We start from the raw sequence: 27,691 nt of genomic DNA, 5'->3' as shown, positions 1-27,691 counted from the left end.
CCAAAGATTACCCCAACCGCCTCCCTCCCTTGTGACTTGTGTGGCTAAATCACCAGTACTTGGCATGCAGGCACTCGAGGAACACCCCACATATGTACATGCATATGTGCATCCCCAGCTATCTTCCCAGCTCTGCCCCTGCAGATGTAAAGTGAGGTCCAGGCTCCCAGTCAAGTTCAGACTGACCTGCAGGGGGGAAATAAAGGCTCTTGCAGGCTGGGCAGCAGCAGGGCACTGGCCTACAACTCACTCTCCTCTTCCCTCTGCAGTGAGAGAGAAGGTTGGACCAAGCAGAGAACACACATAAATTCAACTTCCTCTGCAACCCTCCCTTTCCTCACCTCTACTCATACAAAGGCCAGGGAACTGAGCCAGATGGGTCCTGCAGTGGAACTTGCTGCTGCACTGGCCCCCCTTTTCCTTTTGTTTTTTTTTCCTTTCCTCCTCACACTGCCTCCCCAGAAGAAGAGAGGGAGAGTCCACTGCTAACACATTCCTCGTTGCAGTAACCCACTCAAATAGTTCCTTGATGTCTTCGAAAAACTCTCCAGAACTCTGACTGAGTCTGCAGGTATTTTTAGCAAGATTTAGCTTTAAATTATTGTCTCTGTGGATTGCAACAGCTGTATGAGAAGATAAAGACTTTTCTCTCCTCTTTTCTTTCTCCTTGCTTCCTTTTTACTTTCCCTCCTGAAGCCACTGTGGTTCCCAGCTGGCAGCCATGATGCTGGTGGGAGCACTGGGTGGCATCCTTCTTCTCTGCCTGGTTGAGGAAGGCATCAGCAAAGTCAGAAGATACTACATCGGAGCAGTGGAAACCACCTGGGATTACACACACAGCAATCTGCTCTCCGTGCTGCAAGCGCCTCCAGGGTAAACCTCTTTCCATTGCAATTCCAGCACCCCACTATGGGTCTCCCCCCAGCATGGCATTGTGAGCTTGGGCCCAGGCAGGATGATGGTTGTAAGTTGGGTAGGGTGGGTGCACTGAGCTGCTGGTAAAACTGGGAATAGATGTTCCTTTGCAATGGGGACTCACTAAGTGCAACCTGTAATAATACACAGGTGGGATAAGTCTGCAGAAAGAGATGCAGATTTGCTCTGAACTACTGCTCTGCACTGCTCATCTTAATGCCATTTGTCTGTGTCTCTTTAAAGTTCTCCAGCTGGTGCTTTGTCTTTTGCTCTGCATCCTAGAAGTTTTGGGGGGATGTTTGGGGAGATAGTCCTGTGCCTCCCGGACTGGGGAATGCAGGAGGAGGTTGGCTGTGCCTCTCTGCTGTAACTCAGGGGGAATTCTCCAATGTGTCAGCCCCTGGTAAAACCCAGGTTTAGCTATTTACATCTTTGTGTGCATTACATTTCTGAGGCTGAAACTTTTTCTTCATGGAATGAATATAATCTTTAGTGTTTGGGCAAAGAATGATGTTTGTACACAGTGGAGGAAGGCAAGGTGGTTTTACCAAAAGACTTTTTGTAGGAAGAAAAAGTAGCATCAGGACTGTGTTGTCTTGGACACATATGGCTGTAAAGGGGCTGTTCTGACCTCAGCATGGGGAGCAGAATTGGATGGTTACATCCTATGTGGATCAAGCCATACCCCTTCTCTCTTCCCCACTGACACATCCTGTTCTCCAAGCTCTGCGTTGGGGCAAAGTCAGACCACAGTCTCAGCAGTGAGGAGCTGTGGGAAGGCACTGGAAACCAGGCTCTAGCATCAGCCAGGTTATCCTGACGAGCTGCTGTAGTCACTGCATAAGAGTTTTGTTTCCCCCGCCCCATTTGGTTACTTTACTTCAGTAGAAAAATTGCATCCACTAACCTCTGTTTTATTAATGCTCACACTGCTCTGCTTTTACTAGGGTTGCATCCAGTTTTATTAGACTACTGTGGATGTGAGGTCACTCATGCCGTCAGTTCAACCCTGTGGGTTTCCATTTTGGCACTGGCTTTAATGATGCACATCTCCACTGTTTCTGATCTGGAAGTGACCCAGGGACACGGTAGGCAAGTTGGCAGGCAGTCTGAGGTCACTTGGACTTCTCTAAAATGGGGAAAGATACCTGATTTTCTCAGACAGACTTGGTGGCATGCTCCATCCCAGAGAGGCAGGGTACACCTGGGCAGTCCAGCTTCCAGGAAAGCTGTGGTGGGAACCAGGGCTTGTTGGAGTGTGTGTACCCAGCTGAGTGACTGTCTTTTCCCTGGCCCTGCAGCCTGAGCATGGTTTCCCCCACATAGAGAGGGCACAGGAAGACAGCCAGGCTGGAGAGAAGGGCCATGCAGAGGCAGAGCTGCCTCCAAGCTGCATGGGGGGGTGTTTTCTGCTCCACCCATTCTCCTTCATGGTACTAGCATCACATGGCAGCTCCCAAGGGTGCAACTCCAGGCATAACCTTCAAAACCCCTGTATGTATCCAGAGGCTTCTCTTGCACATTTGTTGAAAGCTCTGTCTAAAGAAGGGGCCAGAGATGTGTATGTCTTCCTTATTATTTCAGTTTTTCTTCCTTCTAAACACAGCATTACTAGCAGGGTTAAAGATGGGACCAGCACATCCTGCAGCAGTCCCAGGGATCTCAGCTCAGTCTCAGAGCGTGTGGCCACGTAGCAGCAGCCTGTGTTTAGTGCTCTGGCAGCACAGGATGTTGTCCTTGGCTCTCTTCTGGCTCTAAGAGATGTACAGATAGGGCAGCTAACAATGCTTATGAAGGCGCCAGGAACTTACGTTCCTGACTTGGTTTCATCTGTCCTTGGGGTAGGAAGTCCTTGGGGACCCCATGTGCAGAGGACTGGCCAGAAGCATACGGATCAGATACTCCTGTGGTGAACTCCACCTCCTTGTCCCCTGCAGAAGCTCTGCTGTGGTAGCTGGGACCTAGTGCTGAACCCTGGTATCAAGTCATCTCCTCCCAGCCATTTCCTTGCATGCCAGCAGAATTTTCCTGGCTCCAGAGGATTTCTGCCTTATTTACCACAGAATTAGCAGGAGCAGACCATCATATCTCAGGGAAGTCTCAGCTTTCTGTGAGTTAGAGATAAAGGAACAGCTTTATCCAGTGACCTCACGTCATGGCCACCTCCCAGTGTGGGGTCACCCTGTAGAGCAAAGTTTGGTCGGGACCCTACTGCCATGGAGCCAGGAATCCTAACAGCTCTAGGGCAAGGCAGGTGAATGCAGTGGTCTGCTCACTGAGGCTTTGTCTGCTGGGGGCTTCCTGCCAGCCCAAACATGAGGTTATAGCAGTGGTGGGAAAGGCAGGAGCTGGATGTGCATGGGATTTTTGTGGGAACCCCTCCTGCTTTGCCCTTGGAGAGGGTGAATCCTGCTCTCCCCACAACATCTTTCAGCTGCAGGTGGCTTCCAGATGGTGGTGTAGGCGCAAGCATGATTCACTTTTTCCTAAATTTAAGCCACTCTGGCTTCTTCCTCTTCCTCTTGAGGAAGAGTAACAAAGTGAACCACTGCTTGAATGAAGGCTTAGCCAGAGGGGGAAAGCAATCTCCCTTGCTTCTTCAGGGGGAAGAAAATACAACCTGGCTTTTGCTCCAAACAAAACAAAGCCTGAAGCAGTCTGTCTGGTTACTGGAAATGGTCTCAGGGCAGACAAGCCAGCCTCTAAAATCCCCAGAGATATTAGTGGCTTTGTTATGTACTGGAATATTTCTGGAAAATAAATTTGTTTAGCTACATACAGAGAGAAAGTGGCCAGCAGAAATAAGAGAGGTATGAAATGCACTCGAGGCTCTTTTATTCTTCTCCAAGGTATAGATTTTTAGGGGCTGGCTGTAAATCCCAGTTTGGTGAGAGGAGAGACAAATGTATAGATTTTGTTCTTACCACAGAGCAAACTGCCATGACTTGCCATGCAGGCTGACACAGTCTCTTTCCAGGAGGCAGCTGGGAAGGATGCTTGAGGTTATAGAGGATGTGATATGTCTGCCACAGCTGAAGGCATTTGGGATTGGGCAGGGGGGTGAGGGTTGACTGCAGGGCAGAGGCTAGTGTGGCACTGCTATTCAGCACTCTTTGCTGGTATGGAAGCATGTAGCTGAGCAAGGCATGAGACAGAAAGCTGGCAGTGATGCCTTCAGCTATGCCCAGTCCCAGGTGCAACTGGATATGGTGCTGTGCCTCCTGCCCTTGTGTTGTATTCCATCATGACTAACACTGTGACATTAGTCACTGCCAGGTTGTCATCTGTAAGCTGAGCAAAGTGTTTCCAAACACACCAAACACACACCTGGGGTTTACCAGGAAACCCAAAGGACACAACAGGGTGAGCTATCCCTAGGGCTAGCACAGCACAGGCAAGCTGGCAGGCAGGAGAGGAAGAGGATGGCTGCTGCCCATCTGCAGATGGGGCTGCACAATCAGCCTTTGTTTTTACTTCCTCCTGCAGCATATTGGGGCACTCAGAACCACACTTCCCCATACCTGGAATCCTTCCCCAGTACAGGAAGGCCGTGTTTGTGGAGTACCCTGATGCCTCGTTCTCACAGCCCAAGCCTAAACCAGCATGGATGGGTAAGAAGCACCCACAGTGTGGTGAGCCATAGCTCTCTTTGACAGGAGATTAACTCATCCTGAGATGGGTGCTGGGGGCTCCTCAGACAGGAATAAGAAAGCACCTGGGTAGAGTTCTAGTACTAACAGAGCTGCTGGAGCAGTAGATACGACCATGCTGCCAGAGGGACAGTGGCTCTCACCTGTGCAGATGGAAAGCCCAGACCCTTTGGGGCCCATGGCTGGGTGTGAGCTGCCTGACCCCATCTGACAGACCCTTTTTTCTTTCCTCCTTCAGGACTCTTGGGCCCCACCATTCAAGCAGAAGTCTATGACACTGTTGTCATCACATTTAAGAATCTGGCCTCCCGCCCGTACAACCTCCATGCAGTTGGAGTCTCCTACTGGAAGGCATCAGAGGGTGAGTCAGGCAACAGCTACGTGCTGCAAGTCCTTGTGCAGCACTTCCTAATCTGCTTCCTGCCTGCCAGGAGGGAGTGTGTTCCTTCCAGACCCTGCTATTCATGTCCCTCTACAAGGACATTTAGTCACAAAGATGGCTTAGCCTGACAGAACAAGACCATGCACATCCCAGAACAAGCTGAGAAGAGCAAGAAGAACAAGAGCAAGTCTGTATAGGCTATAGAGGTAATATATAGGTTAAAGCTAAGGGCCAGGAACTGTGTCCTCCAGCATCAGGGCAGTTGGTGGGTACACAGCCCAGCAAGTGAGTTTTAAGCACAACTCTGACAGCAGCCATTGATGGTGACAGCCAGGCTGGCCCCAGTGCTGGGGTGAAGAGAGGCTGCACTCTGGGCTGGGGGAAAAGGAATTTCTGTGTGTTGGGGATGAACCTTCAGCGACATCTGTCTGTTCCTTTGGATTTAGGTGCAGGTTATGAGGATGAGACCAGCCAGCCAGAGAAGGAGGATGACAGGGTGGATCCAGGGAAGACACATACATACATCTGGGAAATCCAGCAAAACCAGGGCCCGGCAGAGGGTGACTCAGCATGCCTGACCCACTCCTACTTCTCCAACACTGACAGTGTGAAGGACATCAACTCTGGTTTGATTGGAGCCCTGCTTGTCTGCCGACCTGGTAAGGACAGCACAGGATGGGGACAGGTCACAGGCAATTGTGAACTGAAAAGAAGAAAAATGGAAGATGCCTTCCAGAGACTGAACATGCAGTAGAATCAGTAAACTGTCATCAGCTACAGCACTTGGGGGGGCTTAGCCCTTTCCTCAAAGAGTCCAATCCCAGTACAGGAGCCAAACACATTTTGGAACTCCCTGAAGTGGAGAAATCAATTGCTTCTTTCCTTTTCAAGGTTTCAGACCACAGATGAAATCTTCTGCCTTGTATCTGAACCTCACCTATCTGTAAGATAATTTGCTAAGGAGGCATAAATATTTGTCTTTCCTTCAGAGCTTCACCAAGCTATGATTGTTCAGTGTCAGGGTGTTTTGTCAAATAGGGTTTTGTTAAAAGAACTAGGGGGACCTTTGTATCAGCAAGGGTTAAGGATTGGGCAGGAGAGAGGCAAGACACCTGGGGCATTGCCTGGTCCACAGGACCTGTGCCTGCTCTCCTTCTTTCGACAAACATGGAGGTGATTAAATCCTGAGTGTTAATACTTGTTGGGAGCAAGGCACCAACAAGTGTGTTTGGGGTGGTATTGGTCACCCCTCATTGAGCCATCTCCTGGAGGTAGTTGACCAGACTCCTCTGTAGTAACTGGAGAGGAATGGGCACGAGTCACATTCTCCAGGACACAGTCTGCAGGCTCCAGTGGCTCATGAGGAGCAGTTTCTCTGCTGAGCAAAATCTAGATGAGTAGCACAAGTGATGGTGCTGGTAAGGGGGCTAGATAAAACGGGCTCTTCCAGGTGACTAAGTGGACCCTGAGAGCCTGCAAAAGGAAGGCAGCATAAACTGACCTTTTGATGCCTTCTGAAGACAGCTGCATCTCATACATGGGCTTTTGGGAGTTTGGCAAGGCTGAAAATAGGACTGTGCCAGTTGTGAGGCGTGGCAAAAGCAATCCACAGTTTGGCTTGGATTTACCAGTTCTTGGAGGGCACAAAAAGTGTTCCCTGGAGAGACAGGCATCGTGCTTGCTGACTTTAAAAGGATCCATCCCATGGTATTTTTCAGGGACCTTGGCAAGCAAGGAGAACCAGAACACACAGCAAGAGTTTGTGATGCTCTTCGCAGTGTTTGATGAAGGTAACTACACTGCTGGCTGTTGCTGGACCTAATGAATTCAGCCTGGTCTGGGGCACAAGCTTTGGCCATGGTGTGAATGCAGTGTCTCAGCACACACACTGCCTCCCAAGAGTCTGAGCCTTTTACAGCCCTGTCCCACCCCCACCAACCAGTGTGCTCCTGGTGCAGAACTGCCACTCCTTTTTCTGTGCTCAAAGTTCAGGGAGGCTGCATACTTCTCTCCCCTTGCCTCCCTGCTCTCCCACCCCATGCTTTCTGACCTTGTTCCCAAAAGCTGCACGAGTGATGCCTTTGTCACATACAATGGTCACCACCACATTCGTGCAGAGCCTAATGAGGTCTGCAGTGGATTTTTGACAGGCACCACATATCTGATTTCCTTGGATTTTGGCTTTCAAACCATTTCACCCCAGTAGGAAGTTTTCTCTTTTCTCAGAAATGCTCTCAAGTGAAAGCTGCATCTTCCTCTCTCCACAGAGAAAAGCTGGTACTCTGATCTTGGGTCCACAGCAGCTCCTCAGACCTTGGCTCACAACAGGAGGGATCTGCACACCATCAATGGCTACATCAATGGCTCACTGCCTGGTGAGCAGGGGACAGGGTTGAAGGGTGTGGGAGGTGCCAGGAACAGGGGTGCTGGTCTGTAAACTCAAGGTAGCTCATCCAAGGGTGTGAGAAGGGACAGTTGCAGTTTAGGTCCAGCCACAACTAAGTGCCATGAGGTTGCTCCTTCCGCTCCTTCTTCACTGACCTTGCTATCTGTGTATCTGTTTCTCTAACATCCCACTCCTCTCTCCTAGCATTTTAATTTTCTCCTTCTTAAATAAGTTCTCAAAGAGGTGTTGTCACTGTCACTGGTGGACTTGCCCTTGGCCAGAGGCAGGGGAGCCAGAGAAGCTCCTACCAGCTTCTCACATGAGTCTCCCATGTGTGCCCACCCCCAATTCCAAAGCCCCAACACAGACCTCACACAGAAATAAGAGAACTTTCCAGGTGATGGATCTGTTAGGCTGTGTCTCTCACTCCAGAGAAACTGTCACAACTCCTTGATCTCACCTTGCCCATTTACAGTGGGGTAGGACCTGTTTCTAGCTCACCACCTCAGAGGTCTCTGGGAACAGTGTTGGTAGTGAAGAGTTTCACCTCTTGTAGTCCTGTGAACTAGGCTGGAGGTAGTGTTGAGGGGAAAATTCAGTTCTCACCAGCCTAGATCTGACAACACCTCTCTGTAGGATTTGGGAGGTGGATCACATGATGATTTAGGTTGAAAAAGACCCTTGAGATCATCAAGTCCAACTATAAACCTAACACTGCCAAGTCCACCACTAAACTATATCCCTAAACACCACCTCTAAATGTCTTCTAAGTACCTTCAGTGATGGTGATTCAACAGCTTTTCTAGGCAGTCTGTTCTAGTGTTGGAGAACTCTTTCAGTGAAGAAATTTTTCCTAATATCCAGTCTGCCTCCCCACCCCTGGCACAACTTGAGGCTGTTTCCTCTTGTCCTATTACTTCCTAATTGGGTGAAGATACCAACATCCACCTTATTGCAACTTTCTTTCAGGTAGTTGTAGAGTAATAAGGTCATCATCAAGAAAAAGCTGTTTGTGGTGTCAGTGGTGACAAAAAGTTGGTATTTTTGGATGTTCTTCTGAGAGAACGTCCAGAGATGCCTGGGAGTGAAGAATCTCCAAGGCAAACAGGGAAACGCAGGAGAGTCAGCTAACAACCCTCTGTCTGGCTGCAGGAACTGGAGCCTTCACCCTTTCTCCTCCCAGGCTCTTGGGATCTGTTCCAGATACCTATTGCACTCAGTGCCAAAAACAAGTGCTTGACTCTGTATTTGACTTGGTACGGATGCAGCTTACAGGAACATGTTCTTGTTATTCAATTCCCTGCTAGATTACAGAGCCTTTGAGCACACATTAATTTCTCTCCAGGAAAACATTTTACAATGCAGTGCAGTCCTCTCCCATTTCCTAAGCACACTGAGCAATTTGAGTCTCTGAGGAAGGAATTTTCTCCAGCTTTCAACTAATCCTAATGCCCTCTCTCAGCCCTTTCTGATTTATTTCAGCTACTGGTGTGGACATGCTGAAGCCCTGCCCCAAATTCAATGTTTCAGTGTTCAGCTTGTGATCACACAAATTATTCCCCTTTCCTGATTCCCCAATTTAAAGAGTCCAGGAGCAAATCAACCTCTTTTGCCACTGCATCCCACTGTGAACTTCCATCAGTACATCTCCCTAAGCCCTTGTCAAAATCCCCTGCTCTGTAAATACAGTCTTATCAGCGAGGGATGGCATCACCTGCACCTCTGTTTTGATCACAGTCCACATTCACATCCAGCTTCTCCAGCCACCACTTTCTTATGCTAAAGAATCTACGTGGTACACGTCAGGCTCTGAGTCCATGACACCAAGGGTGGGGACAAGGGATGGACACAGTGCTGACTCATGGTTGCTTCCTCTCCTGGCAGGTCTCACACTGTGCCTCAAGAAGCAGGTCCATTGGTACGTGATTGGGTTGGGCACAGCACCAGAAGTCCACTCTATCTTCTTTGAAGGCCAGACATTCCTGGTGAGAAGCCACCGTCTCAGCAGCCTGGAAGTCTCCCCTGTCACATATCTCACAGCCCAGAGCATGCCAGGAACAGCTGGCTTGTTTCGGATGTTCTGCCAGATACTGTCCCATCAGCAAGGTAACCTTAGGCTGCAAGAGCTTGGGGAAAAGAAATTGAGGAGATAGCCAGAGATCAGTGTTCTGTGCAGCTCCAAGGCCCCTACTGCTCCCTAATGTCATATCCACAGGCAATCTGGCCCATGACCAGGAGGTTCAACCATGTGATGACCCATTTGAGGGGACAGTAGTGGAGATGATATCTCCCAAGCAGAGCCTGGGGGAGCACACACCCATGCTAGCACATCAATGTGAACCTTTCTGTCTGGTTTGTCTTCTTTTTGACTCCAGCTGGCATGGAGGCCATTGTGAAGGTGGAAGAGTGTCCGGAGGAGCGCCTGATGAAGATGGGAACGCTGTCAGATGAGCCAGAGGACATGGATTACCCTGAAGAAGAGGAGGAAACTTATAATGTGATTCAAGTGCGCTCTTTTGCCAAAGAGAAGCCTGTGACCTGGACTCACTATATTGCAGCTGAGGAAATGGACTGGGACTATGCTCCCATGAAGCCAGTGTCTCTGGACAGGTGAGAGTGGGTATGTGTGCCCATGAGGCTGCTCCTTGAGACAGCCCTGCCAGCTCTTCCCCTTTTCCCCAAAAGTTATTTCCTTCTGCCTAACCTGGAGAGTTTAGATTTTATTAACACTAACAGCATGGATGTGGGACAAGGATAGTCTTGGGGAGACCATGGGAAGGCAGGACCTGGTTTTGTGCCATTTAATCAAATGTCCTGCTGAGATATTTGTTGTCCAGATCTCTGGGGTCAGCCCCTTCTGAGTCTGCAGCAATGCCTGGTGACCCTTCTCACCTTCCATCCAGGAGTCTCTGTACAACCAGGACATGTGCCTACAGCCCCACAGTGTGTGTCTTCTTGCCCTCTCTGGAAAGACCTGCTCTAGATGGCAGAGGCAATTAGTCCTTGCTGTTCCCTTACAATGTTGGAGGGAGAGGTGATGCAAGTGCATCTCAGCAGAAGTACCTTGGTCTGCACTGCATGGCAGTGACACCTGTCACCAATCCCAGAGTCACTCTGCTGAAACAGGCTGTGTGGGATGAGACTGACTTGGAAGTGACATCTGCCATAGCTGAGGATCCCACTAAGTGACTGCTGGAGCAAGGCATGTGGGACAGAAATCCCTACTTGCAGCCTCTTGAGAGAGTAAACCAGAGAAGGTGTCCTCACCAGGCTGGCCTTGCTCCTGGGAAGGAGGTGGGATGATAAAGAAAAGGCAGATGCTCTGTTGCCTTATGCCCACATATTGGGGATATTCCTTGACACAGGACAACCTGCCATTCTCCCAGCTCTCAAAGTCAACATCTGTCTCCCAGACAGGGCAGTGTCAGGCCAAGGCTGCTACTGTGCAACCTATTTGAAGCTTTCTCTCATTAAAGAAACACTGAATCTCTTGAAATATCTTTCCTGGGATGCATATTGTGATTACAGGGGTGAGTGTTACCACCAAACACTGATAATCCCCAAGCAGCTATGTAGGTCCTTGGACGATGGAAGGTCTTGCTCTGATTATGACAGCATACTGCATGTTGCCTTTTGCTCTTCCTCTTGCCTGCAGAAACATTACAAGCCTGTTCCTGGAGTCTGGCCCCCAACGGATTGGTTCAAAGTATAAGAAAGTGATGTATGTGGAGTATCAGGATGCAACCTTCAAGAAGCGCAAGGTGTCAGATCAAATGGACAAGGGAATTTTGGGGCCTGTCATTAAGGGCGAAGTTGGAGATCAGTTTAAGGTAAGAGAGATTGCTTTGCCCAAAGAGTGACTGGAAGGGGAAACTTCAAAGCCTCATGCTTTTCCTTCTAATAGCTCTCGGTTTGTGGCTAAGGTCTGACGTAAGTCCTTGAGGGGTTCTATCACGTTTGATAATGTCCAAAGTTCACCAGAAGGGATAATGTTACTGAAAACTAAAGCCAAATACTCTTGATGAGATCAGCAAAGATGCACAAGATATGGCTTAGTCTCCTTGATTTTACTTCATTGCAGGCATTTTGAGAACCATGTGAATTAATCCATGACTCATTGCATCCAGCATTTTCCCCTGAGGCAGGAGTGTCCTCTCATCCTCCATCATTTTCCATCTGTGTGCTTTTACCATACAGCACTGAGGACTGTCAGTTGTATCTCCCCATGTGAACACTTGTTTGCTGTTATAAGGAGTATGTTATTTTCCAGATTCTTTACATTTCTGCTCCCTGTCTGTGGTTCCCTGTGCAGCTGTGGGCATGGAGCTGCAGGTAACACCTCTGGCAAAGTGCTGAAAGAGCTACTTAGAGGGATAAATTAATGGCTTCATGCAGTGAAGTACAAAGCACTTTGAAGCTATTGACTGCTTGGTGTCTTGGTCCTCTGAGGCCTCCTGTATTGACAGATGTTTTCTGTCTCATATGCAAAGAGAGACTAAAACCAGCAAGTTTCCTTCCAATTAATATGATACTTTCATGCTCTCCCTAAAATGGGCACATTTGGAAAAGATGGACAGTGTAGATTGGTAGAGAAATAAATAGTATTTTCTTCTGTTCTGACTGCTACCTTGTGGTCCCAGACACTTCCAGATTCTTCCCCACTGGAGGCAGGCATCTGATCCCAGAGAGCCACTGACCAGCATTTCCTTCCCTTCCAGGATGCTGAATGCAGCCTTGAGGACTCAAAACATTCACAAATGTTGCATCACATTTGACATTTCTGCTGCTTGTTCTCATTTCAGATTGTGTTCAGAAACCTGGCAAGCCGACCATACAACATCTACCCTCATGGCCTCACCAGTGTAGGGCCATACCACACCACGAAGACCTTTCAAGGTAAGGCAGGCCATGAGAGTCTGGGATATCCCTTGGCCACTGACATTCTGCTGGGCCAGGACATCTTCATGCAGCCCATGGTAAGACTGTTTGTCCAACCCACCCATCCAAGCACCTGAGCCCTGTAATCTCAGAGATGGTGATTCTTGGTTCATGCCCGACCTGATGTCATGTAACCCCATCTGTAGGGAAGGTTTGGACGATGGCTGGAAGAGGGGATCCCTGGCTGTCAACCAGGGAGCTGAGACCATGCTCTTTTGTCCATCCACTTTCTGATGAGGCAGGAATCAACCCAGTGATTCTTCTTGTGTTTGCCAGTTCACTTACAATCCTCATTCCATGGGCTTCCCCCTGCCCTGCTCTAATGTGGGGGGTTCATTATGATTCAGACTTTTCCTCTTGAAGTTTTTGCTCTGGGGCTGGTGAGTTACTAGGTCCCTTTCCCAGAACTCCATTCATCTTCTGCCAATATGCTCTCAGGGTCATGACTTTTGGAAGGCCACCCCACATCCCACCAGGGTAAAATCATGCCCCATTCTCCTCCCATCCTCCTCTCTGCCCTTTCAGGTACATCACAATGACAGGAGTAATTGCAGAGTCTGGAGAAAAGCCACTTTGCTGCAGCAGAAATGGCAGAACCAGGACAGCAACTATCAAGGAGTTCATTGAATAGGGTCAGCTTTGTGACTTGTTAAGGTTTTCCTTCAGGAGAACCAAAAGGGTAAAGTGGCCCATAGACTGGCAGGACTAAGAGCCAAGACACACAAGGGAGCTATGAGCCCTGTCTCTGCCCCTCTGTCAACATCCCTCAGCCAGGAATGGCTCACCAGCTTTGCCAGTGATTCAGCTCTGTGAGAGCAGAGGAGTCATGGCCCTGGAGCCACAGGAATGATGCTTTTTCACAATATAAATAAAAATTCTGCCCTGACTGACATATGATCTTTGCAAACCATGCTCTTACAATGGCTCAGCTGGGCACTTGGAGCAGAGGAAAATCTCTTCCTAATGCTATGTCGTTGAAAGATCCTGCTGAATGCTCAGATGATTTATTTGTATTTGAATTTTCCTTCTGTTCCTTCTAGATTTCCTCCTTGCTTTTCTCATGGCCCAGCTGAATTTGCTTTAAAATCTGACATTTCTTGCTTTTTCACCTATTTCACCCCTGCCCAGCTTTTTACTTTCAAGTTCAAGCTTCTTTAAATATCCAGGAGACCAGGCACAGCTGAGACGGCACATTTTCCAGTTTCCAGAGTTTCAAGGGCGTAGAAAATTAGCCATATACATTTACATCCTCACCTGGTCCAGAAGCTCCTTTTCTCCAGATCAACTTTCCATGCAAGCACATACTAGCAGCCAGTGTGCCATCCCAGTGCAAGCATGGGTTTGGGTCATTTTCTATGCAACCTCTGTGGTCGAGAAACCACCTTTCTGGGCTCTTTTAAAAAGTGGGATTATCCGTTTCAGGAGCGGTCCAGACCTAACTGATCTGCCCTTGGGCTGTGTGTTGCCAGATAAAGATGTGAAGGACATTCCCATTCCCCCTGGCCAGTCATTCACCTACAGCTGGAGGGTCACCACTGAGGATGGGCCTGCCCAAGCAGATCCTCGCTGCCTCACCCGGTTCTACTACAGCTCCATTGACCCAGTCCGAGATATGGCCTCAGGCCTGATTGGGCCCCTCCTGATCTGCTTTAAGAAGTCCATGGATCAGAGAGGAAATCAGGTGGGTCCTTCCTTTGTCACCTCAACTACCAGGCCAAAAGGCTGGAATAACTGTGGAGGATGAAATGCTTGGGTAAAACCAAATTTGTCAATCCTATTCTCTTCAACTCTACCATCAGTCCCAGTGTCCCCATCTTCCCATCCTCCTTTGCTTTCTTCCTTCTCTCCAAACCTTGAATCACATTCCTGTGAAATAGCAGTAAATAGTTCTCCACACACTCTGATCAGACCAGGAATAACTGCTTCCCTCTCTGCTTTCCAGATAATGTCAGACAAAACGAGGTTGGTGCTGTTTTCTGTGTTTGATGAGAACCGCAGCTGGTACCTGGAAGAGAACATCAGGAGATTCTGCACCGATGCAGCCCATGTGGATACCCAGGATCCCTATTTTTATGCCTCCAACATGATGCACAGTGAGTGCTCAGCCAGAGCCTTCCTGAAAAGCCCGAGCAGACACAGGCTTATCCCTGCCCCAGGAAGCAGGCAGCAGCTCTGTAGCCATGTGGGAATTAGGTCCTGATGAAATGTTTCACCCCTGCTGTCTTCCAGCTATTAATGGCTTTGTGTTTGACAACCTCCAACCAAAACTCTGCCTGCATGAAGTTGTGTACTGGTATGTTTTAAGTGTTGGGGCCCAAACAGAATTCCTCTCCATCTTCTTCTCCGGAAACACATTCAAGCGCAACACAGTCTTTGAGGATGTGCTTACCCTCTTCCCGTTTTCTGGAGAAACAGTCTTCATGAGTTTGGAAAAGCCAGGTTTGTAACATGCACTATTCTATAAACCATAGACTTGGCATCACAGTGGAGATGAGTGAACACCCCCAGTCAGTTCTCTGGTGCCCAATCACATTTTTGCAGCCCTAAGAGCAAAGGGATGCAAAACCTGCTGGCACAGCAAAGTGAGAGGCAGTTATGAAATACTTCCAAGGCTAAATTAAATAAATTAAATTATTGTATTTTACTTCATTAATAGGGTGTGTTGATGCCATACATGCTGCCAAAGCCAGTAAGCTGGCTTCAGTAACAAGCCTTGGGAACCTTGCATCTGCACCTTTGTCTTTAAGCTTGAAGGTCGAGGGAAGTGGCAGTGCTGTCCCTGCTGTGGGTTCAACCACTGGTTACAGCAGCCCCTTTATCCCCACACCATTACAAGGGCAAAAATCTCAGCCATATAGAAATCCAACAAAAAATTTGCTTCAGAGTTCAGTTTTATTTTTCCCCATTTATTCAGCATTTGCAAAAATGGTGCCATTAATTATTTCCTCACCCACAGTGGAAACACAGAATTTACCATGTGATTGCAAACACTGATACGATGGTCACAAGTGCTGCATCCTAAACAAAGGTGACAGGGTTTCTAGAAACACAATACCTCAGTAAACTTCCTAGAACACAGCCAAACATTGCATCTTGTTGAGCTCTGGTTTTTGCCTTCTGAGCTGAAGCAGGCAAGCAGCTTGGTCAGCTCTCTCCAGTGTCAGAGCCTGGTTATTACAAACATCTTCACCCACCCTTGGCACCTGGAGAAGACATGTTGCTGTTGGGAGTAAATACATTGGCTGGGGATATAAGCAATAGGCAACCTTTTCATTTTTTTCTCCTTGAGTGTGAAAGATGTCACAACTGTCTGAGAGAGCATGTATTTGAGGGTGGATTATGGTGATTATTCTACTGCTGGCAATAATCAAGGATGCTCTGTGTGTTCTCAGTGGAATAACTCTTCTCCTCAAGCTATTCTTGGGGCCTTGTGGGTACGTGAAGCTCACTTAAACTCTGGCAGGAAACACTAGTCCTTCTGATGGTGATCAGGACTGGCTCTGATGTTTCCAGTAACCCTGATGTCTTGTGAGTCCAGCAGTAAGATACTCTAGGAAATATGAAAACATGAGATTTCTACCTTGAATCAAAAGCTGCCTGGAAACATAATTTTCAGTAGCAATGGAGTCACATGGAGATGGCAGCTCTTCTAATTTCCCACTCTGGTGGTCTGATGTTGTCCTCTTGTCCTCTTGAGACAGGCATCTGGATGCTGGGGTGCTTGAATCCTGATTTCAGAGACCGAGGAATGAGTGCCAAGTTCACCGTCTTGCAGTGCCAGCATGAGCAATACCCTGATGGGGAAGATTATGTGGATTTTGAGGAGGAGGAAGACACCTTTGACTTCCAACCCAGGGGTTTCTCTAAAAGCAAGAGATGGCACAAGCCAGGTATGAATGAGCAACTGAGCAACATCACCTTTTCCAGAAATGAGACAGAGAAGCCAAACTTGACAGAACCCAGCCATGGGGCCCTCCTAAGCAATAGCAGGATTTCTGATCCCACTTCCAGTGGCACATCAACAGTTTTAGGAACAATCCCACATCCACCTGTTTTTTCCACGTCTTCTCTGGTAGAGGCAAACTATGAACCAGTGTCCAATGAATCCTTCCTGGAAGATGAAGAAGAATTGTCAAAAATCATCAGCCAAGATGAAGGCTTTGGAACTCTCCAACCTGGAAAACATTTGACAAGTGGAAGGGTTCATGGTACTGTGAGCTCAGAAGAACGTCAGCAGTGGCTGGACCAGAATGACCTGGAGCAAAATCTGGAACTTCAGGACAAGACTTCAGAGGGTGCTGAGGAGAGTTTGCTAAGAGGGACTAATAAAATATCCTTAAACCTATACGAGTCAAAGGAGACAATCAATAGAGAACTGTCTTTAAGCGCTGATCATAACTCCTTCTCTACACTGGACAGAAATTCTGCATCTTCAGATGAGGCAGAAGACAACAGGTCTTCTCATGAAGTGCTTCACAGTCACACCAGAGAAAGCAATTATTCATCAAATGAGCTCCATGCTAGGCTGGAAAAAAGACCTCACAAAGTGATTTTGCAAGGCTTCTATAAATCATCTGAAGGGAAGAATGTTTCTTTGTCAGACCTGGGACCCAGCAAACCTGTACAACTCCTCACAGATGAGAGTAACTCCTTGCCTGCAAAAAGTAGCACAGAACAAGTAGCCAGTGAACTTGCCAAAGGGATAAACCTTCCAGAAAGCACCTTTGCAAGCACCAATGACCTTGAACCTTCCAGCCACATAACGATGGAAGAGAAGGATGAAATAATCTTGGAGGCAGTGTTTCAGGATGCTGCAGCCACTAAGGAATTGCCAGAGACACACCGTCTTGCCTTTCCTGAATTTAATGACTTTGCTAATGACACAAGGCAGTTCCCAAATGCTTTCTTAAACAGCTCTGAGCTGGTTCAGAGACACAGAGCTCCAGCCTCAAGTATGAGTGGTCCCAACTGGAGGCCTCAGCAAGCCAGGCCACTGGAGAGCAGAGGCTTGATGCATGTTCTGGGCCTTCCTAACACCAGTTGGCCTGGCAACAGGGACTCCATCTCTGAAGGTGACAGAGCAGAGCATGATCTGGCCAGCCAGACCCTTGAGACAGCAGTGAATAAGAAAGCCCCAAGGGTGTGTGGACCTCATTCCCCTTTTTGCAGTGCTCGCTTTAAAAAGAGGTCCCTGATATCCAGGGACACTTTGCCTGAGGTGCTGGTGACTCAGCAAAGCCTGGAAGAAAAATCATTCATGTCTGAGGGGAAACTACACCAGGGCAGGGATGCTCCACGAGCTTTGCTTGGAGATGGAGCTGAGGAGATGCATCCTGAGGGGAATCCAAGCATCAGTGAGAGGACTCAGCACAGGGGAAGCTTCTTTCCCACAGGAGGACCACTGGGAAGAAAGGCAGAGATGGCAGCAAGCAGCTCAGTAAGACAGGCTGCTGCTGTGGCTGCAGACCTGTCCTCAAACTGGGACCCAGTCACCCTGGGGGCAGCAGGAGCCACTGGAGGCTTGCAGAGCCCAGCTTTGGCTGGGCTGCAGCCAGGCAGAGGTGCTGTCTGGGGGCCTTCTGGGAGCAAGCAAACTCAGGGTGAAAGCCAGATGGAGGAGGAAACAAATTCAGTGAGGCAACTGGGTCAGTTCAGTCTTCAGCCACAGCAGCATAAAGACAATGTCATAGAGGGCTATGTGCCTGAAAGCTCATCTGGGCAAAGCCCAAAACAAATCCATATGAAACCAGCCTCCAATGAGAACTATTCCCTGTCTCTAAGCAGCCTTGCTCACAACCACAGCACTATCAATAAAACAGCCAAACAGAAAGGCAGTCCAGAGGGATGGCATGTTCTCGGTGGGGAAGATGTACTCAGAGACACTGGTGAGAGAGAGGACCAGGGCCTAAAACAGCCCAAGGAGCGTGAGAAAAGCAAAAGCACATCTAGGAACCATGCCCCAGAGCATAGTGAGAGACTGGCTCTGAACAATGGGACCCATTCCATCCACTTGAGATCAGAGACTGGCAAGCCAGACTATGATGAGTATGGTGACACAGAGCAGACCATGAAGGATTTCGACATCTATGAGGAAGAGGAGCATGACCCACGCTCCTTCCAGGGGGAGGTACGGCAATACTTCATTGCAGCAGTGGAGTTAATGTGGGAATATGGGAACCAGAGACCTCAGCACTTCCTAAAAGCCATGTAAGTGTGACTGTCCCTCATGTATTCATCCTGCACTGTGTGACACAGCTTGATGTGTGAGTTGGCATGTCCTGGCAGGCAGGACCACAGGCTTATGCCTGTACAACCCAGCAAAGCAGCCCAGGGGAAGAATGCTCTCAGTACCTCCCCTGGGGAGTTTTGTAACTCCAGCCATCTTGAGCTTCCTTGCAAGTAGGTAAGGGATGCTCCAGGCTCTGCATCACCCCTGCCCTCCAGCAGCCCTGCCATGGCTGGCCTCCCTATGGGACAATATCACCTGGTTTGCTTAACTTGCTTAACTCCCCAGCAGGGATCCCAGGAGTGGCAGGAGGAAGCCTTTCCGACAGTACCGCAAGGTGGTTTTCCGGGAGTACGTGGATGATTCCTTCACACAGCCAGTACAGCGGGGAGAGCTGGATGACCACTTGGGCATCCTTGGGCCATACATCAGGGCAGAAGTTGAAGATGTCATCATGGTGATTTGAAAGTTCCCATTTTCCATAAAACCTGAAATCCCCTGACTGTGCTAAGTGCTGAGGTGGGCCTGTGGGCTCTGTGGGTTCACCCTCAGGGGTAGGAGCTGCCCTGTTGGTACCCTGCATGGCACATGAATGGCATCAGGTTGAGGGCAAAGCTACCATTCAGAGTGACCTCAGGGGCTGGAGGAATAAGCCCAAGGAACCTCAGAGTGATCAGATACAAAGCCCTAGACCTGGCAGACCCAACCCCTGTAGTAACAGAGTCCAAATAACTTCTGGGCTCCATGGGGAGCCTTTTGGATGAAAGGATTGGAAAAAGGTTAATGAGCTAAGCAGGGTTTGGTACAGCTTCTTTGAGTGCTCTACGAGAGGGCAGATTCAGGCTTCCCTCACCACCAAAGGCTTTTCAGCACCTACCTAGGGAAGAGGTGAAAGGCTCTTATCAAGGCTCAGAACTGGAGAAGGTGCCCAGTTTCCTCTGAAATCTTCACCAGGATGGATTAAACACCTTTGGGCATTAGAGACAGTAGTGTAGCTGACCTTCCTCCCACTGAGCAGGGAGAGTACCTCATCCTGCTGACATGACCAAGGTGCACTTTCCAATGGGGATCACACTGCACAGCCACAGCTTGTGGTTCAGCAGAGGTTGGCATGGGGCCCAGATGGAGGTCTGGGCACCAACATATGGCTCTCTCATTCCTATCAGATTTCTGGATCCAACCCTAGGGCCCAGGGCTCTCTCAGTGTTGCATCTAGCCCACTCACACACTGCCTTTGCTTTGCTTTCCTTGTGGTGCAGGTTATTTTCAAGAACTTGGCCTCACGGCCCTTCTCCTTCCACTCCACACTGCAAGCCTATGAAGAGGTGCTGGACAGACAAGAGGTGAAGCCTGGTGAGCTCCGAAAGTACTCCTGGAAAGTTCTGCCCCAGATGGCACCCACAACACAGGAGTTTGACTGCAAGGCCTGGGCTTACTTCTCCAATGTGGACCCGGTAGGTTGAACCTGATCCATGAAGGTGGGCAGCATGCCTGAGTCCTGGTTGTGAGGTCAGGGTTTTTTCCTACAGTGCTGTGCTGAAAGCAGCCTGTGGCTGTTTACAGTCTCAGTTGTCTAATACTGTGATGAATGCATGCTGGTGGATTCTTTTCTCTTAAGTGGATTTTACCCCCTTTCCCCAGTGGTACCAGCTTCTGAGTCTTGTAGAGAGCTAACATTCTGCAGTTCCCTACACTCGGCCAAATCTGGATGAATTTGGCTCATGGGTTCCAATGACAGTGGACACCACTTCTCTTGCAAGCACATGCAAATACTTTCTGCACAGCCTTTCTTAGCTGGATGCAAAACGGGGATCCCCTTGTGAACTCAGCATGTCCTTCCCACCCTGCACATCCCATACCCTGTGCAAGCATGGGAGCCAGGCTAAGGATGCAGTCAGGGCCACCACTTTCTTCACTGCTGTGCCACTTTGCAGGCTTCAGCACTTCCTTCCCTTCTGAGGAAAACCCTTCTTTCCTGTTCCCTGGCAGGAGAAAGACCTGCACTCGGGCCTCATTGGGCCGCTAATCATCTGTCGCCGTGGGGTGCTGAGCTTTGTTTTCAGGCGGCAGCTGGCTGTGCAGGAGTTCTCCTTACTCTTCACCATCTTTGATGAAACCAAAAGCTGGTACTTCATGGAGAACATGGAGAGAAACTGCCGCCCACCCTGCTACATCCAGCAGGACAACCCTGACTTTAAAAGAAACCATTCCTTCCATGGTGAGGACCCTTGCCCTTGCCCTTTCCATCCCACAATCCATAGTGGTATGGAAAAATCCTGGAGCCTCAAGGCTCTCCTGACTGCTGCCTTCCCCAGCCATTAATGGCTACGTGAGTGACACACTGCCTGGACTGGTGATGGCTCAGCAGCAACGGGTCCGATGGCATCTTCTGAACATGGGCAGCACTGAGGATATCCACTCTGTCCACTTCCATGGGCAGCTGTTCAGCGTCAGAACTAGCCAGGAGTATCGCATGGGAGTCTACAACCTCTATCCTGGTGAGATGCAGCACAGGCACCATCCACACCCCAGCTGCTGGGGCTTCATGTCTGTGTCCATTAGGAAGTACCAAGCCTGTGGGGGGTATAACAAGGATGGGGAATGGATCTAGAAGAGTCTGGCTCTGTGTTTGCACAGTGCTTGGCACTGTGGCACCCCCCTAGAGCCAGTAACTCTGCTCTGCTCTCCATTCCTGGCCAGGTGTCTTTGGAACAGTGGAGATGTGGCCCTCACATGCTGGAATTTGGAGGGTAGAGTGCAAAGTGGGAGAGCACCAGCAAGCCGGGATGAGCGCTCTGTTCCTTGTGTACAACCTGAGTGAGTGATCCTCTTTGCACCCTTGCTTTGTCCCCCTCGCTTCTATGTCCATAGCCAGAATGTTTTTTAACTCCCTGTCCTTCAGGGTTCTCAGCATTTCACTTGGGGTGGCCCAAATGGTGTTGTTTAGGTTTTCCCTCTGAAAGAAACTCACAACTTCAGCCCTTGCTACCCCACATATTCCAGCAAAGAACGCAAGAGTCTGGAACACTCCTGGGGTGAAGGCTGGAAGACTAGCTTAATTTATCTGCAAATATTTTCTCCCAGAGCTCTTGTTTTCCAAAACTGAGGGTTCCTGGATTTCCCATAAAATGCCCTTACCTGAGCAACTACATGCACATGCTGGTGCCTGCCCACACTGTCAGTAAGGTACAGTGCCCACCTGCCATATGTCAAGAGGTAAACCAAGACAATGATGTGATGGCAGGAGGCAGTGAATGACACTGCCTGATTACAGGTTGTTTTGATAAAAAGTGATAAGAGTAACTGCAAATCTCTGACTTGATCCACCCCAGAACAACAGGCTTCTACCTTGCCATTATTAAGTACAGGGGGAAGTGGTTTGTGAAGGCAGTATTTTATCACACAGTGACAGTCTGTCTCTTCTTGTGAAGGAATATTAAATGTCAGCCAGAAAATATTTCTGTAAGTTAGAAATAGGCTTAAGAGTTCACATTTCAATTTTCCCTAGAATTATTTGCCATGCAGTGGAGATGCCAAGAAGTGACATGTTGCTAATAATAATGGTAATTATAAGAGACAAACAGCTCTGTACTCAGTAGACCAGAAAAGAGAAACAGAGAGACTGGGGTGTCAGGCAGAGTTTTCCTTAGCAGTGTGATATTTGTTTTTAAAAGATGCTGCCTAGCAACAAAAAGGCCCAGAAGCAAGACAGGGGTATAAGGAAGAGAAACTTGTCAGCATTGCTGGGAAATCAGGACATAGGAGTGAGAGGTCAGTGACTGAGGGACAGGAGTTTGGCAAGAGGCTGTTGCAGCTGATGCTGGGAACTGTCTGCTGCTGACGCCAGCACTGGGAGCAAGAATTTCCAACACCTCTAAAATTCAGGGATGGATAAAGAGACAACTGAAACCCCGTGCATGGTGCGACATAAACAAGCTAAGGGGTCCTGGAGGCTTGAGACAACCTCCATGAGCCTGAAGGCCACTACCCAGCACAGGTCTTTCCTTCAAAAGCCATGTTATCTAGTCAAGTCTCCCTGCTTTTCACCCCTCTTCTCCCTGTTTGTCTGCAGGCTGCCGAAGTGCCCTCGGCCTGGCCTCGGGATACATTGCAGACTCTCAGATCACAGCATCAGGGCAGTATGGTGAGTAGGGCTTTTCTCTGTGAGGAAGGCAGCTGAGGCTGGGGCAGCCAATACACCTCATATGTTTCCCTGCCCAAGGCTTTGCTACACTGGGTCCTTGCCAGAGTCCTTCCTCCATCTATACCTATGTCAGTATCCCACTCAGGACCTGGAGGTGCCATCCCACATGTCTGGCTCATTGTGTCAGTGCTTTGCCACCCTGCATGTGGCTACTAAACCCTCAGGTGCCATCTTGCAGATGGACTTCTCACCACTTCAGCCTGGGCAGAGCCAGGGGCCAGAAACACCCTCACATCTGTGTGCCCTCCTCACAGGGCAGTGGGCTCCTTACCTGGCCAGGCTGGATAACACCGGCTCCATCAATGCTTGGAGCACTGACCGCAGCAATGCCTGGATCCAGGTAAGAGGGGCCCTGTGGCTGGGGGCACCATTGCAAGGGCATGCACTGATGCACTGTGACCAGCTATGTCCTGCTATTTCCCCTGCTTCCCCACTGGGAGGGGAGCTCTGACATGGTAGTGGGTCTGTCCACACTTGCTGCTGGCCAGAACCCCAGATCCTTCCTCAGTGCAGCAGAGAAATCACTTGGTGGTCTGGCTGCAGCATCAAATTGTGCAAAAATCTCCCAAAGACCAAGTGACCACAGCTCACTTCTGCAAACAGCTCTTCCCTGCCCCTCTCCCAGATGTTGGCTGACTTGAGCCCTTATGAATGTCTCTAACTATTTTCATAACCTGTGCTCAGTTATGTCACAAGGAAGTGAGTTCCATGGGTTTACAGTGCAGTGCCTGAACATAATTTTGGTTTTCCATCAGAAATGAATCCCTGACTTTGTTCTCAGGTCGATCTTTTGCATCCCATGATTCTTCATGGCATAAAAACCCAAGGGGCCCGACAAAAATTCTCCAGCCTCTACATCTCCCAGTTTGTTGTCTTCTACAGCCTCGATGGGCAAAGATGGAGGAAATACAAGGGGAATGCCACCAGCACACAAATGGTAAGGCAAATGGCTCTTGAAGTAAATGTCTTCCCAGAGTGGGGTCTCTTTGAGTGATGAGGGCTAGAGACCTCTGTACACCAGGCAGAGATCTAAGCCTATGAGATATTTTGTTAGGAACAGTGAGCATTTACTGCCAGGATAAGTGAATAGATCACAGATCTGCAATGGACTTGCTGTCTATGTCCATGTATTTCATTTTAAATTGACTGAGCCATTTTTTCCACAATCCCAGGTGGCTGTGACATCCACCACTTAATGTTATGTTGTATATTACTTGGAGCTAGGCATAAGATTTTTCCTGAATACCTTTTTTTACCCCAAAGGCAGATTGGCTTTCTAAAAACATTGTGCAGATGCAGATGATTCGGGGGACCTCTATTCATTAGAAAAAAACATAACCTAAATATGCATAAGCTGATCATTCCATTGGGAGAAAAAAAAGTATCCAGAAAAGCCTCCATCATGTACACCATCTGTGGCCAAAACTTTTTTCCCAGGTTCAAAACTCTTCTTTTTCTCCCCTCTGCTTGGTGAAAATACAAAAACACGGTCATTTGTATGTTTCTCCTGTTCCTGTTTCTCAGTGGTTCATCCTGATTTGGTCCATTCACACTTCTTAGTCTGAATCACATCTCAAATAATTTCCCTGACCTGCCACTCTCTTATAAAGGATGGTGACAGGATATATGTCTTGTATATGGACTAGACAGAAATGTTCTTCTCCTCTCTCATCTTTGTCCCGTCTAGCTCTCTTTCCACTGTTACAATAATCTTTTTTCTCCCTTTCCTTGCAGCTGTTCTTTGCAAATGTGGATGCAAATGGAGTTAAAGAAAACCACTTCAACCCTCCAGTCATAGCCCGGTACCTCCGCATCAACCCCACTCACTACAACATCCGGCCCACGCTGCGCATGGAGCTCATCGGCTGCGATCTGAACAGTACGTCCCACCTCTGGACACCAATAACCAAAGCCACAGCTTGATCAAGAGGGTTGCAGGGTGCCAGCTCCACATGTTTCAGGGCTCCCCAGGCAGTTGTGGGGAGGCAAGGAGTCTGAAGATGGCATTGAGATGCTCGGGGAACAACTCTAGAAAAACCTCATTACAGTCTTAGGGATAGCAGTACCGAAGGGAGATCATGGGGCCATCTGTTACCACTGCTGTTACTATTCTGAACCATCAGAAACCTCCAGCAGCAGCAAAGTGGATATCTGGGAAGCTGCTGCCTCAGTCTGGGGAAGCAGAAAACAAGCAGAGACAGATGCTCTTGGCTTTTCACCTGGTTTTGCCAGTCCAAAGCTAGACTCCTCTGGCCCACAGTATGACCTGAAGCAGTGCTGCTCTGAGATCCCTTCTTTAGGTTTTCAGGGCAGAATCTCCAGAAGCTAAAAGCAGCAGCAATTGTTCTGCCACCCCATGCCACAAGCTTGCCAGTCAGCTCTGAGTCAGCTGTGGTAACCAGAGGGCAGCTAGAGCAGTGAGCAGCCAGAAGGCATCTCCCTGATGAGTCAGTCACCCCACTTTAACAAGCATCACTCCTCTCTTCCAGGCTGCTCCATGCCCCTAGGAATGGAGAACAGAAGCATCCCTGACCAGCGCATCTCTGCATCCTCCTACAGCACCAACATCATCTTCAGCTGGTCGCCCTCCCAGGCCCGCCTGAACCTGCAGGGGAGGACCAATGCATGGAGGCCACAGGTAGCCCATGCAAGGAGATCCCTAGGCAGGCAGCTGGGGCATGGGCAGGCTGGGTGCTTGCAAATTCTCCTAGACAGGGCTGTGAGGGGATTGTGTACAGCCATGTGAAGCTTGCAAGCTGCCTGCAGACAAGCAGAAGAGTTGCTGCATTGATTTAGCACCCAGCAGCTCCAGCCAAATGCCTTACAAAGCAGGTGAAGACCAGGAATATGTCCAGGGCTAGTTTGGCTTTAGCTACAATGGATGTGTCTTTCTCGTTGCTGCTGAAGTGTTGAAGGTGAGTCTGTCCTTCCCCAGAGTGACAGCCCCAGCGAGTGGTTGCAGGTGGACTTTGAAGTAACCAAGAAGGTGACTGCAATTATAACCCAGGGTGCCAAAGCTGTCTTCACCCACATGTTTGTGAAAGAGTTTGCTGTCTCCAGCAGCCAGAATGGCATACACTGGAGCCCAGTCCTGCAGGATGTCAAGGAGAAGGTAGGCAGAGCTGCTCCAGAGGCAGCCCACAGCCAGCCCTGGGGAAACAAGCACAGCCCTTAGTAGCAAACATGCTCACAGGATTACTGCAGGAGCAGTGAGTCAGTCTGTGCTTTTTTCTCCCTAAAGCTTTCCCAAGTGGTGCTTTGTGTCCTCAAGTAATGAGGTCACTATTCCAGCAGAGGAGAGCAAACCCATGATTTCTCTCTCCTCTTCAGATTTTCAAGGCAAACCAAGACCCCACTAACACAGTGATGAATACTCTGGAGCCTCCCCTCTTTGCCCGCTATGTGAGGATTCACCCCCGCCAGTGGCACAACCACATTGCCCTGCGGATGGAATTCCTTGGCTGCAACACTCAGCAGGAGCACTGATGGCTGCAGGGTGAGGTATGGCCAGCACTGGCCTGAGGACCTGCATCCAACTTGACACTAAACTCCCTCCAGAGAGGAGGGCTGGAGCAAGCCCTCCAGGGCCCTGACTGTCCCTGCTGCCAGGGAGGAGAAAGTCTGCAGAATTGTTGCTGTGGCTGGCTCATCATCAGCCTCTTCCTGTTCCTCATCTACCAGATGCTATTCAGTCAGATGTAATGCTGAAGAATTACACAGTATTTTTCCAGTATCTCTCTGCACTTACTCCTCTGCACCAGCCTTGGAGTACTCCTGGGCTGTCTCAGCTAGTGGGTAAGGATGCTCCAAAGTGCTCTGCAGATCCTCTGTGTTCAGCTGGCCACGGCTATGGGATATGACAGACAAAGCAGCATCCTCCAGCCTAGTGAGCATGTTTGTTCATGCTCAGCGCAGTCAGGCACTCCAGAACATTTCTAGGCCTCTGCCCTAGTCCCTTATTTTCCCATCCTAATCTGATTTTACAGGGTTTCTAGGGAATCTTGCAGACGAAGCCTAGGCCACAGGTCCCACCACACCCAGCTGCCCTCATGGCTGTCTGTCTTCTGTTTCTGGTACTGACTGCACTGATCTTCTACTATCACTGCAAGGCTATTGTGCAATTTGGTTCTACTTATACAGAACTTGCTGAGCAGAACTTGCTTAGCAATAGAAACTAAACTTGCTGAAGCCCTAGGCCACAAGCTATGTTGAACTTTTACCTAGTGAAGTAAAAGAAGGCCCTAGAGCTGGTTTGAGCTGGAAGGTAAGGAAATAAGGAAAGCCACTACCATCATCAGGCTGATCCAGCAACCTTAGAGATAAGAGAGGAAATGGCTCACCTAGAGACAATGAAGGGACACAACCAAGAACAGAAGACCCCAGACCCTAGTATTACTACCTGTCAGAACTCCTGTATGAAGGGTAGGGACTCCTTTGCTTGGAGTCTCTCTTTGGAGGCACCTGGCTCGAGCTGCTCTGCATGTCAGATAAAGAAATCATTTATTTACTGAATGGATTAATTTTCTTTAAGCAGGAGCCCACTGACAGTAACATAATTCCCATCAGGTGATGTAATTTCCTCAGCAAAACCCAAGGAATTTGGCATTGTGACACTGAAGATAGGGCACACGTTTATTGTCACCCTGCTGATCTTGGTGATCCTCTGTTGCTTTATGTACATGTGTGCATTGGCCTTTCTCTGTCAGGTTTCCTCCTCTGGGTCATGTTGTTTGGGTCTTAGCTGGGCCATAGGAGCAAGATGTGTCAGTGAGGAGGTGCACCTCTGGCCACCAGTGTAAAATACAACAGGAGAAGATTTACAAGGGAAGATGCTGACCAAAAACTAGCCCACAGGGCCATGATTAAAAGCATTTTTAAAAAAAGTAGACAAGTGCCCCCCTGCACAAAGATTATATCATAACTTTCCCCAGGTTTCCAAATACGGGTATTTGCTCAAGAAGTAAACTTTCTGGTTCTGTTTGTGTACAAA

At 48.9% G+C, this 27,691-nt stretch overlaps 1 protein-coding gene across 8 annotated transcripts; it reads left to right on the top strand.

Annotated features, from left to right (window-relative positions):
* Window positions 1-116: 116 nt before the first annotated feature.
* Window positions 117-27,691, top strand: F8 (coagulation factor VIII). Of its 8 annotated transcripts, none has more exons than XM_030448803.1 (27): window positions 117-571; window positions 697-873; window positions 4,402-4,526; window positions 4,804-4,926; window positions 5,394-5,606; window positions 6,666-6,737; window positions 7,215-7,322; window positions 9,218-9,439; window positions 9,709-9,943; window positions 10,989-11,163; window positions 12,136-12,229; window positions 13,741-13,952; window positions 14,214-14,364; window positions 14,501-14,710; window positions 15,973-18,478; window positions 18,789-18,954; window positions 19,757-19,951; window positions 20,487-20,715; window positions 20,813-20,995; window positions 21,198-21,314; window positions 22,570-22,641; window positions 22,956-23,041; window positions 23,483-23,638; window positions 24,436-24,580; window positions 25,191-25,339; window positions 25,637-25,813; window positions 26,032-27,691. In XM_030448803.1, the coding sequence occupies exons 2-27, from the start codon at window positions 722-724 to the stop codon at window positions 26,185-26,187; spliced, it is 6,429 nt and encodes a 2,142-aa protein (XP_030304663.1). In that variant the 5' UTR covers window positions 117-571; window positions 697-721; the 3' UTR covers window positions 26,188-27,691. The 8 variants fall into 8 exon arrangements, with proteins under 8 accessions (XP_030304663.1, XP_030304661.1, XP_030304664.1 ...); XM_030448801.1 differs by having other exon boundaries at window positions 18,786-18,954; XM_030448804.1 differs by lacking the exon at window positions 6,666-6,737 and having other exon boundaries at window positions 18,786-18,954.

This window comes from Calypte anna, chromosome 4, assembly GCF_003957555.1.
Source record: "Calypte anna isolate BGI_N300 chromosome 4, bCalAnn1_v1.p, whole genome shotgun sequence".
Lineage (NCBI taxonomy): Eukaryota > Metazoa > Chordata > Aves > Apodiformes > Trochilidae > Calypte > Calypte anna.
The sequence above is the reverse complement of the archived record's forward strand: the minus strand, read 5'-3'. Positions and strand labels throughout refer to the sequence as shown.

Excerpts from the sequence above, each read along its gene's own strand:
- F8 (XM_030448801.1), top strand. The coding sequence starts at position 722 with ATGATGCTGGTGGGAGCACTGGGTGGCATCCTTCTTCTCTGCCTGGTT. Across the intron at positions 4,927-5,393 it reads CTACTGGAAGGCATCAGAGG|GTGCAGGTTATGAGGATGAG; the intron begins GTGAGTCAGGCA and ends CTTTGGATTTAG. Across the intron at positions 23,042-23,482 it reads GCAGCAATGCCTGGATCCAG|GTCGATCTTTTGCATCCCAT; the intron begins GTAAGAGGGGCC and ends CTTTGTTCTCAG.